This window comes from Nycticebus coucang, chromosome 15 (genome assembly GCF_027406575.1).
Source record: "Nycticebus coucang isolate mNycCou1 chromosome 15, mNycCou1.pri, whole genome shotgun sequence".
NCBI classification, from domain to species: domain Eukaryota; kingdom Metazoa; phylum Chordata; class Mammalia; order Primates; family Lorisidae; genus Nycticebus; species Nycticebus coucang.
In genome coordinates, this window is record NC_069794.1 from 3,333,305 (window position 1) to 3,348,101 (window position 14,797).

The 14,797-nt window shown below is 44.8% G+C and overlaps 1 protein-coding gene across 1 annotated transcript in view; it reads left to right on the forward strand.

Moving 5' to 3' along the window:
• Positions 1-13,817, forward strand: part of IRS2 (insulin receptor substrate 2) — a 30,034-nt gene extending 16,217 nt beyond the window's left edge. Inside the window, exon 2 of the mRNA XM_053563706.1 lies at positions 11,294-13,817. Within this exon, the coding sequence (XP_053419681.1) occupies positions 11,294-11,298 (5 nt within the window). The 3' untranslated portion in view covers positions 11,299-13,817. The remainder of the gene's footprint in view (positions 1-11,293) is intronic.
• The last annotated feature ends 980 nt before the right edge of the window (positions 13,818-14,797 follow it).

Here is a 14,797-nt window from a genome sequence, read left to right on the forward strand (position 1 = left end):
CTGTTTTTTTGTGCCTTCAGGACATCTAAAGGACAAAAACATGGCAGGTGAGGATAGATGCCCTCCTGGAAGATGAGACAGGGAGAGTTGGCTTTGTCAGGCAGCCTGAGAGTGGTAGGGAGGGAGTCTCCTAGATATTTGGGGGAGAATCCAAATAAGCAATGGGATGAACAGCTGTGCAAAGGCCCTGGGGCAGGGACTGCCTGGGGTGTTCCAGCCTGAGGAGCTCGGCTGACAGAGACAGGTTAAGGTGAACACAGGAGGAGGAAAGAGGTCATGACTGGCCAGCTGTCTTGGGAACTTTAATTCACATTGAACAGTCTGCAAGAGAAATACAGTCTCTTGGGAACACTTAACAAACTTTTATACCAGAGCCATCTAATTCTGTCCTAATGTTTGTGGTTTCCTTGGGTGATATTTTCTGCTTGGTAAGGCATATGTCAGTTCTTGAAGTTCTTCCTCAAAAGAGTGTATAGAATTTGAAAAGAACTAAAAGTTTTCTACTGGAGCGAGGACACTAAGATGTCATTGCAGCCAGAGACACCACGGGGACGTGTTTAAGAGACAAACCACAAAATAAAAGCACAGATGTTGTGGAATGACATGCTTTATTCTAATAACTTGTATTTGTATAGTACGTTATCATTTATAAAACATTTAAAAAGAGTCTGTCCTTATAGGGTAGGTTCTCATTGTTATCCTTATATATGTATGTATGTATTTATTTTGACAAAAAAAAATCCTTGAGATCCAGAGACACTAAGCATTGTGCTGCCCAGCCCCTGGCCTGGCCCTCGCTGCTGGAGGAACTTTCCCCAGTCTACAGTGAGAGGAAGAGCTCCTGTCACCACCTGATACTGTATCTTCCAGGCAGCACAAAGCTTCATGCCTTCATTATAAAAAAAGAACTCTCCCTCCCCCTGACCAAGCATAAGCTGAACCTGCCTATTCTGATCTCCCCCTGGAGGCTGGGCGCCCATGCAGTTTGCTTCCCTGTAGGCACTGTGAGGTGCAGGCTTATAAAAGAAATCCATTTGATTCTTCAGCTAATCTGGAAACTAAAATGGTAGAAAGTAGCAAATTTACAGATCATTTATTCCATATGGTGCATAGAGATGTGGCTTAACAGGGAAGTGCTAATGGAGGGAATTTTGAACCCAAGGTGTCAAAACCTGAGCTGCCAGGGCCCCAGCATCAGAGGACCCTGGTGTCTTCTTAGGCTGGTAGGGAGAAAAATGCACATTTAATGAATGGATGGCAGCCAAGTGTGCAGTTCTTTGTAGCTTGCATAATTTGAAAACTGGAGTGTTTTGGTCTGTCTTTAGAATTGAGGCCCAGTTTGATTTAGTCTTTCTTAAAAACATAAAAAAATAATGGAGTATATGAAAAGTCTTAAAGAAGCTTATCCATTTTGGTAGGACAGGAGTGAGGATTTCATTCTTTAACTGTTTGTTTTAACTGCCTTGGTAGTTATTCCTTCTTTGTAGAAGTTGTAAAATGGCCTGCTGTTCTCTAAGGAAAATTGGGAAATCACGGTTATTTTATAATGAATTCATAGGTGCTGAGGATGACAAAATTATACAATTGACAACTTTTAAATGGTCAGGTTGATTTCCTGGGATGGAGGCTCATTGCATGATACTCTCCTGGAAGAGGATTTATTAAGCATGTGATATATAGGATGTAATTACTGTATATTAAGTGTCCGTCTGCTGGATCCTGTGTTTTGTCACTTTGATTACTACCGAGGTGGTTAGAAAGGTACATCTCTCTTAGATCCATTCTTAAAAGTCCTAAAACACTCACAGCTTTAAAAGCTTTAAATCCTCTCTCACAGAACCACTTGCTTTTAATGTGGAAATGTTCTCTTTATCAGTTATTGACAACTTGTCATCACCTTCTCAAGTCGGTGGTCAGCAGCTTGGGAAATTGTATCTTTCAAGTCGTGGGTACTTGTTTCTTCCCAGGGCTTTCTTCTCGCTTGGTGAGGAGGCCAGGTGGGAGATGTGACTGTGAAGGTGTCTCCCCCTGTTCCCGGTGGACACTCAGCCCTGCAGGGTTTTTGGCCTCTGTCCTTGGCCTGAGAGGCAGGAGCACGGGGCTTGTTCTTGCTCTGGACCTACCTGGGGGTCCTGGACAAGTCATTATACCCCATTGGACCCCACAGCTGGGGATGGGGTCCATGCTTTCCAGCCTGGCTGCTCATCTCAGTCTCCCAAAGAGTCTTTGCAATGTCCCAAGGCCAAGTCCCGACCCAGGCGTCCTGTGGTCTGGGTAGCCCTTGTGTGAAACTCTGGTCAGCCTTTAAGCATTTGAAAATGTCTTCAAGATCCTTGCCATTTAAGTTCTGCCAAGGCTAAAGAACTTGTTCTTCAGAAAGTTTACTCTGCTTGGACTCCAGTTCAGTGAGTAACATTATAGACACTTTGGCATTTGGGCTGAAAGGGCATGTGTGGTAACCTGATCTGACTTGTGTACTGTGGGAAGGCCCACTGGTCACCTGACTTTGGCAGGCAGAGCCAAGGTGGGGGCAGGGGGACACACAGAGGTGGATTTCTGGTCCCCATGTAGCTATTTTATTTTATTTTTCAGTAAATGAACTTTATATACTTGGTGGGGTGGCCGTTCACTTTTCTCTGTAAATAGCGCTTCATCTAGGTGTGAACCTCTGTGTTCTGTGCAGAGGAATTTAAATGCCAACCTACATTTCAGTGTACCTTTTCATATAAACCAGAGAGAAAGGAATGCTGTCTCCCCTGGCCTGGACTCACCAGAGCACCACTTGTTGGTGGGTGACTCACTTGTGGTCGCTGGGCTCCTATGACATGCAGAAAGGTCTGTGCATTTCCTGCTGGGCAGCCCCTTTCTGGGCGTTTCGTCCCATCCACGGGGCATGGAGAAGGCGCCCTGTGCAGCGTGTGAGAACTATTAGCTTTCAGTGGCCTAGAGTTACCCCCAGATAAACAATCCTACTTCTGTTCTGCTGCTAGCCAATTAAAACCAGTTTATTCATTTTCTTCTGAGAGCTGCTGGCTGTTGCTTCTGTGTATTCATCAGTTGTTTATCTGGTGCCTCGAGTTGCAGTTGTCCGTGATGTCATCCATGGACACGCTGAGCGAGCCAGGGCGGGGAGGTGGGAGGAGTCGTCCCTCCCTGGAGCTCGGGGCTGCCTGCTCTTAAGAAGTCTGTAGTTCAAAACACAGCAAGTGCTTACACGTCTCCATTATTGGAAGACGCACAAAGGAAGCAAGGGCAGGCCAGCCACGAAACATGAGTCATCCCAGCGGCATGTGCCTCCTTGTGAATGAAAATAACTGCACATATATACTTGGTGTTAATTATACATTCTGTACCTACAGGCTCGTTTGGTAGTTTCACTGTGATCACGCTGGGGAGTGGAGGACAGGAGAGACAATGTCTGCATGTGCTTAAGAACCAGCAGGGCTGGCCAGGGGCGGCTCTGGGACACCATCACCAGAACCCTGACCCTGGTGCGGCCACTGCGCCTTCTACGTCACCTTGAGCTGTGGGAGTGGCCTGTGGCTTTGAGGCAGAGAGTGGCGCCTTCCCTAAGCTCACGGGGAACAGCAGCCTGTGGTTGAGATGGTTAATTATGGGGAACGGAAACTCCAACCTGTGGAGAGACAACCTGGGCCCTGGTTCCTCAGTGGGTTTCATCCTCCACCTTGACTTTACAAGTGGGCCTTTCATAGTTAAAGGCTTTTTACATAGATACATTCTTCCCCTAAACAGACAAAGCTGAATTCCCAAATTATATAGTTATTATAGACTGGGGGAGAATTTACCTATAGTTACTTAGTTATTTCAAGCGGGGAAAAAAAAGGTTCAGTTGCAATGATACACATGTAACAACAGGTTCTTTGGAGATGGATGTATTTTGAATAGTTACTCCATGTTCCCTTCATTTGATAGGAGTAGTATAATAATTAGGTTTTATAACTTCAGATATAAACAATATAAACATTTCTATAGTGTACATAAAATAGATTTTTTACATCAATGAAAAGATCCTATGTACACAATTATGTTTTATCTGAGAAAAGAATTATATTGTTCATTGGGTATTTGCAGTTTTATTGTGGGTTTTTTTTTTTTTTTTGGGCCGGTGCTGGGTTTGAACCCGCCACCTCTGGCATATGGGACCGGCACCCTACTCCTTGAGCCATAGGCACCGCCCCGTATTTGCAGTTTTAATGCGAGTAATATCACTTAGCCAGAGTGTTCTTACGAGGGCGGACGCATGAGACTTAACACGCACATTCTCAAATGATTCCAGGCAGAGAAGAGATTGGGAGCCTCTATGAATTGCAGATCTAATGTGTGTAACTGATCTTCACCTCTGTTAAAGTTGAGAACACTGATGTGGATTGTAATTAGTGAGAATTAGATCTGTTCAGTACATCGTGTTCAGTACACGAAAAGCCGAGCGGAAGAGCCATGGCTGAGAGAAGTTCATGTGAACATTGTTCCGGCTTCATTAACGATTTCTTGACTTGAGTCCTCGTTTTCAGTAGGGTCTGTAACTGGACGGCATGGGTCTTAGTAGATAGGATTGCATTTCTAAAGTACGTAAGCTTGCAGATAATTTTCAAAGGGGTGTTGGTTAGTTTTTGGGGGTAACATACTGAGCAGTTATTCTGAGCAGTTTTCCCACCTGTCTGTCCATCATCTTCCTCAGTGAAGACTGCTGTGTTAGTGGTCTCCAGGACGACTGGCTCGGCATTGTGTAGAGTCAGGTGTAAACAGTTTGGGCCTTGTGGCCCTGTAGGCTGTGTCACAGCCAGGTCACGCTGCCAGTGGAGCAAAAGTGGCCCTGTGGAAATGAGTGTGCAAGGCTGGGTCCTAATAAAACTTTACTGGCAGAGACAGGCAGGAGGCCAGATTTGCAGTCTTTCAAGAAGCTCAGCTTTAGAACACCCTCCTGTGAGCTGGTACAGGGTTTCTTTGCTTCTGGGTACACAGTCCTAATGCTTTCTTTTCCTTTAGAAAATTTGACTTAGCTTTTTTGTTTCTGAGAAATGGCATAAAGCACATGGGGTTTTTATTTAGTACGACTTAATTCAACAGTCCTTTTTTAGGACCTAGCCGTCATAGTGCAGGGGGTAAGTCATTTGGCAAGAGGGACAGATCCCGGAGGCCTAGAGACACTGTCTAGGATCATTTGTGAACGAGCATTAAAAGCCAGCATGGTACTTAAGGCCCTGGGGTACAGTGTGAGCATTTGCACTCTGGGCCCAAACGACAGACAGGTGTGGGCTCCCCACTGCCCATTGCTACCACCTCATTGTGGCCAAGGGAGCAGAGAGGAAGGTTTTCCAGGAGAATTAGAGGCCTTTGCTCTTCCACTGGCCAGCAAGGAGGTGTTCAGGAAGTCACGTATGCAGCCTCATCGGGTTTTTAACTAGAAAAGATGGAACATTTCATAATTTAAGAGAAATGGCCTGCTGGCAATTCAGAGGACAATCTTGTCTCCCGGGTGTGGGTGCTGGAGAACAGATACTGTCTCTTGCCTGTGCTGCCGCCTCAGGTACGGGATCATTACAGAAGTTTTAAGATACATGAAAATCAAAAAATTTAAAATTCGTGGACAGAAACAAATGGAGCCCTCCCAGCAACACCCGTAAGCCAAGCAGGCTGAGACCTGCAGAGGTGAATCAGAAAGGAAGCTCTCTGCTGTTTCTTACAGGGGAAATAACGGCCCAAACCTCAGTCTGGCTCAAAACTTGCATAGTGACCTGCGTTTGGTAGGAAATTCTTGCCCTAGAAGCTATGCTGTGACACCTGCTGAGGCCACACGCTATAGAATTAGCTCAGGTTCCTGCCTGTAGAACTTGGAACGTGTAGAGGATGTTGGCGTGCGGTGCTTAAAAGTCTGGGAGGCCCGACTGCGGGTCTCTGGGTGATTAAGATGAGCTCTTGTGTGAAGGATTAAACAGGAGTTAAAGGCGGTAAGATGCCTTTCACTCACCCAGCCTGGGAGACTAGCAGATTGTCTCATGCCGTACCCTATTGTGTCATTAACATCAAGTTACAACTTGATGTGAGGAAATTTCTTTAATAACAAGTATTCAAAATGAAATGATCTTGATGAGTACAAGTGATGAGCTCATATAAAAGAAAGTTCCAAGTCTTTCTCAAGTAGGGTTGGAAAGCCGTCTTTGTCATAGGGAAGTTATTCCTAATAGTATTTTCCTAATAAGTGACTTTTTTTTTTTTCAACTTAAAAGTTCAAGCAACTTTTTCTTAGAATCTCTGGCTTGTTATCACACCCAACCTTATTTTTTTCCCACAGTCTTAGAGTGTTTTGCTTTTAGTCAAGTAAAGAGATACTAAGTTATCAGCTTTATTCTTCTAGGAATTTGTCCTGCAACTGAAAAGTTTATTTTCCCTTGTAATTCTATGTGTAACGTAAAAGGTTTAAAGTGGGTGCTGCTGAGATGTGGCTGAGAGATATTTGTGAACTCACCAGAGGGTTCCCTTCTTTCTTAATGGTATTTACTAGTGGAATTATGAAACTTACGGTTTCATGTTGTCATGCAAATCAATATTCCTAACATTCTTAATTGAGTTATGGCTGAAAATGACAAAGCATTTTTACCTACTGGATGAATGTGCCCTCTGGGTGATGCCCTGTTGCTCACTGAAGGGCTGTGAGGCCCAGTGGCCTTCAGCCATGCTCTGAGTGGGGTCCGGGGGCCCTCTCTGGGGGGCAGGGCGTGTGTGGGCAGAGCTGCCTTGACCCAGGTGGAGCTGCTGGACTCTGAACACTGAAATAGGACCTTGGGTCAAACCACACCAAACCCAAATTCTCTTGAGAAATCACAGAGGGAAGGTCGGGTGAGGCAGGATGAGTGAAGCGCTGCTGCCTGGTTTTATTTGGTGTACCTCCCTCATTTCTAACACATTCCAGGGTCAGTAGTCACTTTATCTTCTTTAATGGAATTGTAATCACGGACCCCAGCTCCCTGGTGGTGTGAAGGGTCTGGGTTTGACCTTCTCTACATTACAAGGAAGCTTTCCTGCCTGTTTTATTAACAGAGTTAACTTAGTTTTATTTTCCCCCACCCTTCGCCTCCACCACCCCTCCCCCTGCCCCTTTCTGGGCTGAGCAGAGCAGATTGGAGGTGGGGCCAGGGCTGACAGCTGTCCTGCTCATCAGCATCCTGATTGCTCTTTTAAGTGGGAGAGGAAAGGGTCAGGGTCCCAGCTAGTCTGCAGGGAGTTAGGATTACTGGCACACAGGACTATATTCCACATATGACTGTCATCTGTCACAAGTCACAGCAGAGAGATGAGAAATGGGTAGGCTGAATGACATGTCATATGGGACAACTTTCAACTCTTTGCAAAAGGTTTTTGGTTGGTTTTGGGGTTTTTTGTTTTCTTTTTTATGTTTTACTGAAGCAGCTCTAGATGGATGCTTCTGTGAGTGGATTTCTTTGCAAAGTGCCATCTGCGGGGCAGAGTGGTACGGTGGGTAGCTGTCTGGCAGTCAGTGGGCATCAGCAGGCTCCGTGCTGGACGTGCGGCCTCTCTGCAGGCAGGGGAGAAGTGTGTTGGGGAGAAGGGTGTGGTTCTTAGTGTCTTCATTTTTGTTTTGTGGTTGTACCTGATGAATTCAAAGACTCTCTCTCTCTTCTTAATGAATATTCAGAGTAGAGCAGCCATAAAATTAATAATTTGTTTTTTGCTTCTCATAAGATTAACATGGATAACAAATTTTTGCTGGAATGTCGTCTTTAGAGGGCATAAAAGGTTGAGAATATCTAATTAATAGTCTTGCAAATATTTTCTTTTTCCTAGTCTGGACAAAGCAGACTAATTTTTAGGGGAGGGATAGCTTAACTTACTTTAAAAGTAAATAAGAAGGCTAAACATGCTCTCTCATCCCAGGTTCAAATTTGCACATGCGTTTTCCCTCCCCTGCCCCTCTGCCTTCTTCCTGGGGCAGGGGGTGGTGCTGAAGGGGTCTAGGTGGGGGTGGGGGGGGCATGGTTGTCTGTGGCTGCTGTCCGCCTGGGCACCTGTTCCTAGTATTTGGCGTTGGAATCTGTGTGTGCATTGCATAGCGCCCTTGCGAGTGCCTGCACCTGTGGGCCCTTTTGTCTTTCCCACGGTCCATCCATCGCCTCCTTCCCAGGGTAGCTGGGGCCCTTACCAGCAGCACCACTCACCTCTGGCTCATGTTGAGAAAAGGCGTCTTAGACGTCATCCAAGGCGTACAGCTCAGCTTCTGTTTTAGGCCTTCTTTTTATTAGAAATGAAATAGTTACAGTCCAGCTGTTAAAGCAGACCCCTTTCTTCCTATGTGCACTCTTAGCCGGGAGTACTTGTCTTCCCTACGTCTCCATTTTCTCCAAATTCTTTGCTGCAGCCAGGCAAGCAGAGCCATCTGGCTCCAATTCGAGGGGTTCAGTCTTTTTCTAGCTTCCTTTCTTTTGTACCTCAGCTAAGGTGGCTGAACATCCTATTTGTCTTTGTGAGGGTACTGCCAGGCATCCCCACCTGTCACCCCAAATTGGCTGCAGCCGCTTAGGAGAGGGTCTCTTAAGTCAGCCAGTGGCCATGCAGCAGGTGCATGGGTGGCAGGCTGCTGAGTAGTGTGAGCCAAAATCCTGTGGTCTAGGAGGTTTCTGTAGAAAGCAGGGTTTTTTTTTTTTTTTTGACCTAGCAGGAGATAAGTTACATCTGTGTGTGTTTGCTCTGGTGCACATGTGTATGTACAAAAGTGTTTGAAACACTACACAGCTGATGCCCACATACCAGTGTTTGCTGTGGTGCACATGTGTACATGTAAATGTGTTTGAGGCACCACAGCCTCTGAGCTGGTGGTTTTCTTCTGTCTGGGCCTCCTTACCTAGGCCTTCTTGCATCCTTTGGATGTGCCATGAACAGGTTAATTTTCCTGTAATAAACACTTTCCCCCCCTCTTTGGTTGGGTATCTTCCCCCAAGTCATCAGTGAGGCCCCACACCAGAGTAGAATTTAAAAAAGAAAATTGAAGAAAGGTCATTGCATGAATAAATGCATGGATGAATTATTTCCTTGCTGTTTATAACTTCTATTTTTACATAACGTTCATGCTTCGAAATTAAGGTTTTGATAACTATATTGTACAAAAAAATTACATGTTTGATTTAATTAGAGCTCACAGAGATCTAATGAGAAGAGTTGAGTTTCACAGCAATAGGCATCCTTAGAAACAATGAACAGGTCAGTGGCCCCATGAATTTGTAAATGAAAAGGGAAAGTTTTTTTTCAGCCAGAATTGACCCACCATTTCTAGGACAAGTGTCTAAGTTTAAGGAATTGAAGAACTTTCTGGCTTAGCTGTTTTTAAGATAATGGACTTAGGTTTAACATAAGACAATTTAGTTAATTGTCAGTGTAAAAATAAGCTTGATAAGAAATCTTTATGTAGGGCGGCACCTGTGGCTCAAGGAGTAGGGTGCCGGTCCCATATGCTGGAGGTGGCGGGTTCAAACCCAGCCCCGGCCAAAAAAAAAAAAAAAAAAAAAAAAAAAAGAAATCTTTATGTAGTCCCAGCTACTCCGGAGGCTGAGGCAAGAGAATCGCTTAAGCCCAGGAGTTGGAGGTTGCTGTGAGCTGTGTGAGGCCACGGCACTCTACCGAGGGCCATAAAGTGAGACTCTGTCTCTATAAAAAAAAAGAAAAAAAAAAAGAAATCTTTCTGTAAGTGGATTCAGAGGGGCTTGGTCACCTGCTCTGAGGTCCTTGTGGGGATCATCTTATAATCAGGGCCTAACTGACAACATACAAGCTCATTTTGGGGTGAAACACAAGTCTTTGGTGGATTGTAGCAAATCCCCCTTTTTAAGGGATACAAAAAATTAGATTTTTCTTGGGACCAAACATCACAATGTTAATGAATGAAATAGGTGGAGGGCAGCTCCTTCCTTAGTAGGACATTGGGACCCTTATTTCTGTTAAGGGTTATTGGCAAAACATTGTTTACCTGTTAATTTTTTAAGCAACATAAAGCTGTTTAAAAAATAACAAAGCAAGGTAGCACACCTCAGAATGTCACCTTGTAAGGACTTTTAAGCGAGGCTTGAAGAGACCTATTTTCCCTGTACCTGACAAGTGCCCATCAGCATTTTTGATTTTCTGTCTGTAGGATGCAGTGCCTCACTCGTACAGTGGGGCACTCAGCTCTGGGACATGCTGGAGGCTTCTGACTTGCTGGGATCAGTCCTCTAAACCTGAGACGGAGAGAAAAAAATTAGGATCACGAAGAGGAAGCCAGGGAGGAGTCAGGGATCAGAATTCTGCAAGATTTTAGAAGAGTGTCCAGAAATGCAGTTGGCAATAACCACAAAGGGAGAAATTTTTTAAAGACAGGCTGTGAGCACCCAGTGCTCATGTGTGACCACGGCGGTGAGTGATCACGGTGGTTAGAGACAGAAATTAACATGCCATTTTGCTTAAAAAGTCAAGAAGCTTAAAAGAAAAAAAAAATAGCAACATGCTATGAAATGTCAGAATCTTCCGACTTGCCCTATCTCTTGAGGAAAGAACATAGCAAGTAAATAGCTGCTTAGAAGGTTAAAAACTGAGAAAAGGTCGAAGCATCTTGAGCTGTAGGATCCTTGGGCTGGGAGGGGAGGAAGCATTAAATCCAGTTGAGGACCGGCCTCCCTGTCCCCTCTGAGCACAGCTCAGAGCTGCAGGGTGAGGACCTGGGCAGATGGGTAGTGATGATGTTCAGTGTGGTGTGACATCGGGTGCAGCCCTGCAGGAGCTCTTACTACCTAAGTGCTTTTAAAAACAGGACAGACGGTCAAGGGAAGGTGTTTTGAGGGCAGAGCTGTGGACTGGGCAGCTCCCTCACTCATTGTATAAATCGTGTCATGGAATGAACGTGACTGACAGAGAATATTTGTCATCTTTTTGGCACCCAGGCAGGGGCCGTGCCGGGACCCACCAATGAGAGGTGTGGCTCCCAGGTGGTACAGGTGCCCGATTTGGAGGCTGACATCACCCTCCGTGTGAGTTCAGCCTCACTTTCATGCAACAGAATGGTCCTCCGAGGTGCGTGCTGGTACTTTTCCTAACCCCAAAGTGTGAACCTCGCTCTGGACAACTGACCATGAACCTATAATAGCTCTGCTTCCAAAAAACACCAGGGTGGAGCTTGTTCTAGAAAACAGAAAGAACATGTGTCTGCATCTGGGAACGGCACAGCCGTGGGCGCGGGGCCCCTGATTGCTGCTCTCGAGCGCTCTGCTGACGGCCCTCCTTTCTCTTGCAGAGTGAAGATGGGTCGCGCTGCACAACCATGACGTCGCACATCGGAGATGTCATTAAAGGAAGAGGCTCGGTGTCTTTTTTCACTGAAGCTGCTCATGGTTGCTTTTGGATCTGAGCGATTCCTGTGTTGTGAGACCTCCATGGGCCGTTGTCAGACATGGAGCCGCCGGGCAGGCCACCTGCCTCCCCTGCTCCTTCCGTGCCGGGCTCATCATTTGTGCTGTTTGTGTTTGTTCTGTTCTGTTATGTTTTTCTAACGAAATTAGCTGAAGAAGTTATGCCCAAGACATTTGGACGTTTTCTTGGCCTCCTTACATTGTGGGCAGTGTCTTAATCTCTTCTCACTTTGGTTTTGGCAAAACAAATGTGCCCCTCGGCATGCTTGGAGATTCCACCAATCCCCGTGAAAGTGGTAAAATCTGGTATTTACTGGCTTACACTCAAAATTACCACAGTGCTACCTCAGTTCAAGGTAAAGCCGGATGGGCGTGGCGGGGGCTCGGCAGGACCGCTGCGCTCCTGCTCCATGGCTGACGTGCAGTCATCGGCCTTATCGAACTGACCATGAACCTATAATAGCTCTGCTTCCAAAAAAGTAGAGCTAGAGTGGACGGCTACTTGTCGGATTCTAGCCCAGGTACCTGCAACGTTTACTTACACACAGAGCCGGCCCAGTGCAGGACTGACGTTTCTCAATGGAAGTGAAATTTGGGATTGGACTTTGAAGATGGATTAATAATAATTATTATTAAATGTAACTGAAGCGACCTACTTTTGAGAATCATCAACTGTATTGGGTAGTGGGGGTGGGGGGAGGGAAGGGGTTTGGGAAGGGGTGAATATCTCTTTTTACCTTTGACAGACTTGTTTGATCTCCTCTGTGGATGTTAATGTAGGCACTTCACATACGCAAAAGCCTTTTATCCTATTTACAAGCTCAAATGTCTCTGCTGTCCTTAATCTTGGGCTTGCATTTCTTTAACCAAAAATTCACGTAGGCATGCTATGGTCCAGGTTTGGCAGATTTAATTTTTTTAAATGTATCATCTTTAACACAAAGCTATTACGTTGGCCAACAAGTCTGCCCTGAACAAAAATTAAAAAAACAAACAAACAAAAAAAGACAAAAACAAAAAAATAAAAAACAAAGAAAAATAAAAGAAATAAAATGATAAAAAGAGGTGTTTAGGCCCTCATGTTATTAATGGAAAAAAAAGAAGAAAAGCCAATCTTTGCAGTACATGTTATGTTGCTTGTCAGAAAGAGTCCCTGACAAGACCACTCTTCTTGTTTTATGTTTTCAGTGTTCTGAAAATGTCAGTGTTGTGGCAGTTATCACAGACGTCACCTTACCTGCTGATCTCGGCCAGCAGAGCACTCTGCCGTCTTGCGGCTCCCTGGACGTGCCATCAGAGGGCTTTGGCCTCTCCCTCCGTGGGGGCACCCCAGTGCCTGTCTTCTCTGATAGTCAGTGGAGAGGTTAGCTAATTCATTGAGATGTGAGTTGTTGGGTTTTTTTTTTTTTTGAGAAAAATATATATAAATATATAGATATATATATCATTATAGAATAATGCATTAATGAGGCTTTTTTTAGAGGAAGACCAAAAAATTCAATGTCTTAAAATTATATTTAATGGCAATGCAAACGTCTTCCTGCTTCCGTGCTGAACTTCAGAACAGAGGATTGTATTGCAAGACAAAGTTGAATGTAAAGCGATCCCCCGAACATGTGTAAGGTCTTACTTCCCTGAAACCACACATCACAGCAGTGCACAGGCCCCATGATGTCAGTTGCAAGGTTAGTTTCAGCGAATGGTAGGCTTTATTGAGATGTATAAAGCATCCTGAAGTTTTTACTGAGTTTTGGGAATGGGAACGGATGGGTGGCACCCCCCGCCCCACCTCCCCGTACATCATGACTGAGTGTGGGCCCTGCTGAGTGCAGCGCTGACGCGTCCCCAGGGAGCCCTCGGTACTGAGAGCGGTTGTGACACTACACCCATGGTTCATGTCCACACTGCAACTTAAAACGAGCAAAACACAAAGTCGGTAAGACGCGAAATTTTCTTCTATCCTGTACATTTCAGAAAAAAAGAAAAAGGCATATGCAATATTTACATTTTTAATTTAGTTTACAGAATGGAACCAAAATGTATAAATGTTATGTTTGCTAAAACTTCACAATGTATATTGGGTCTTTGTACATTTTGCCTGACTTACCTTAAATTTAAAATATTTTTTGCTATATAAACTTTAACAGTTATTAAACAGTGTTTTCTTTTTGGGTACGCATTGTTTCTGGATATCAAGATGTTAAATATATTTCTTGCTATTGTGATATGACAAGAGACGTAACTTATCTTGCTGTCTTCCACTGCACACGCTGTAAATAGGGGTTGATGTCATGCTGCTGGGATGAGAATAAGCTGGACTAGAGTAGTGCTTTGTAGTCTATACCCGTCATGGACGCCCTCCTTGATAGCCATATGCAATAAAATAAAGTACATTATTTATGAAATGAAGAAAGCTTTGAAGAATTTTTTCTGTATAGATTCTGTATTTAACATAAAGCCAATGTACTTTGTGGAGTAAAGGAGTAAATACTAGGCTCCAAAAAATACTTTGGTTCCTTTTCATTTTAAAACTTCTAGAAACCAGAAAATACCCCCCTCTCCGTCAGAAAACTGGTGAAACATAAATGTATTATGAAAACCAAAAGGAAATACTTTATTTACTTCACAAAACGTGGAGTCCTTACGATGTGCTGGGAGCTCCCAAATGCTTTATCAATGTTAATTTCTTCATAGCTCGTGAACAACCTTTGGAAATTGGAACTGCCATCCTCATTTTATAGATGAGAAGACTGAGGTGCAAAGAGGTGATGAGACTTCCAGGGGCATGCTGTCGGTGCCAGCAGACCCAGGGATCAGACCCTGAGGCGCAGTCGGAACCTGCCTGCGCTCCCCCCTGAGCTCCCGATGTGCACACAGAGAGGATCCCAAGTTGCGCATCAGGGGTACAGAGAAGCTAAGTCGTGAGATCCTGGAGATGCCGTTTAGGAAGCAGAAAATATGAAACTGATGCCTGTTCACGTTTATCAAGGACTGTTGTTTGCAGTATTTTTCCATGCATCACTTTGCCCTAAAATTATAGTCATGTACTAACGTGTGTCATCACTTGAACAAATAAAATCAGAGCATTTCAAAAGTGATTTTGAAATGATGACTTTTAACTCAACAAGACTGGCTCACACTACAGTGTCTGGGGCCTTATGACAGTGACACGCAAGCCGTGGCCGCCTCCACCTGTTTGTTGAGTTGTTCATGGAGCCTGTCAGTGAGGAGGAGTCGGAGGCCGGGTCTGCGCGGTGGGATGCCCCGAGTCTGCTTGCTCTTCTATCACTGAAAGGGGCAATGCTTTACCCAAGAGAGCCCTTGTAGATAAAGTTCGCGGAGGTGGAGAGGTTTCAAGGGTCTGTACATCCTGAAAGTGTTCACTCAGA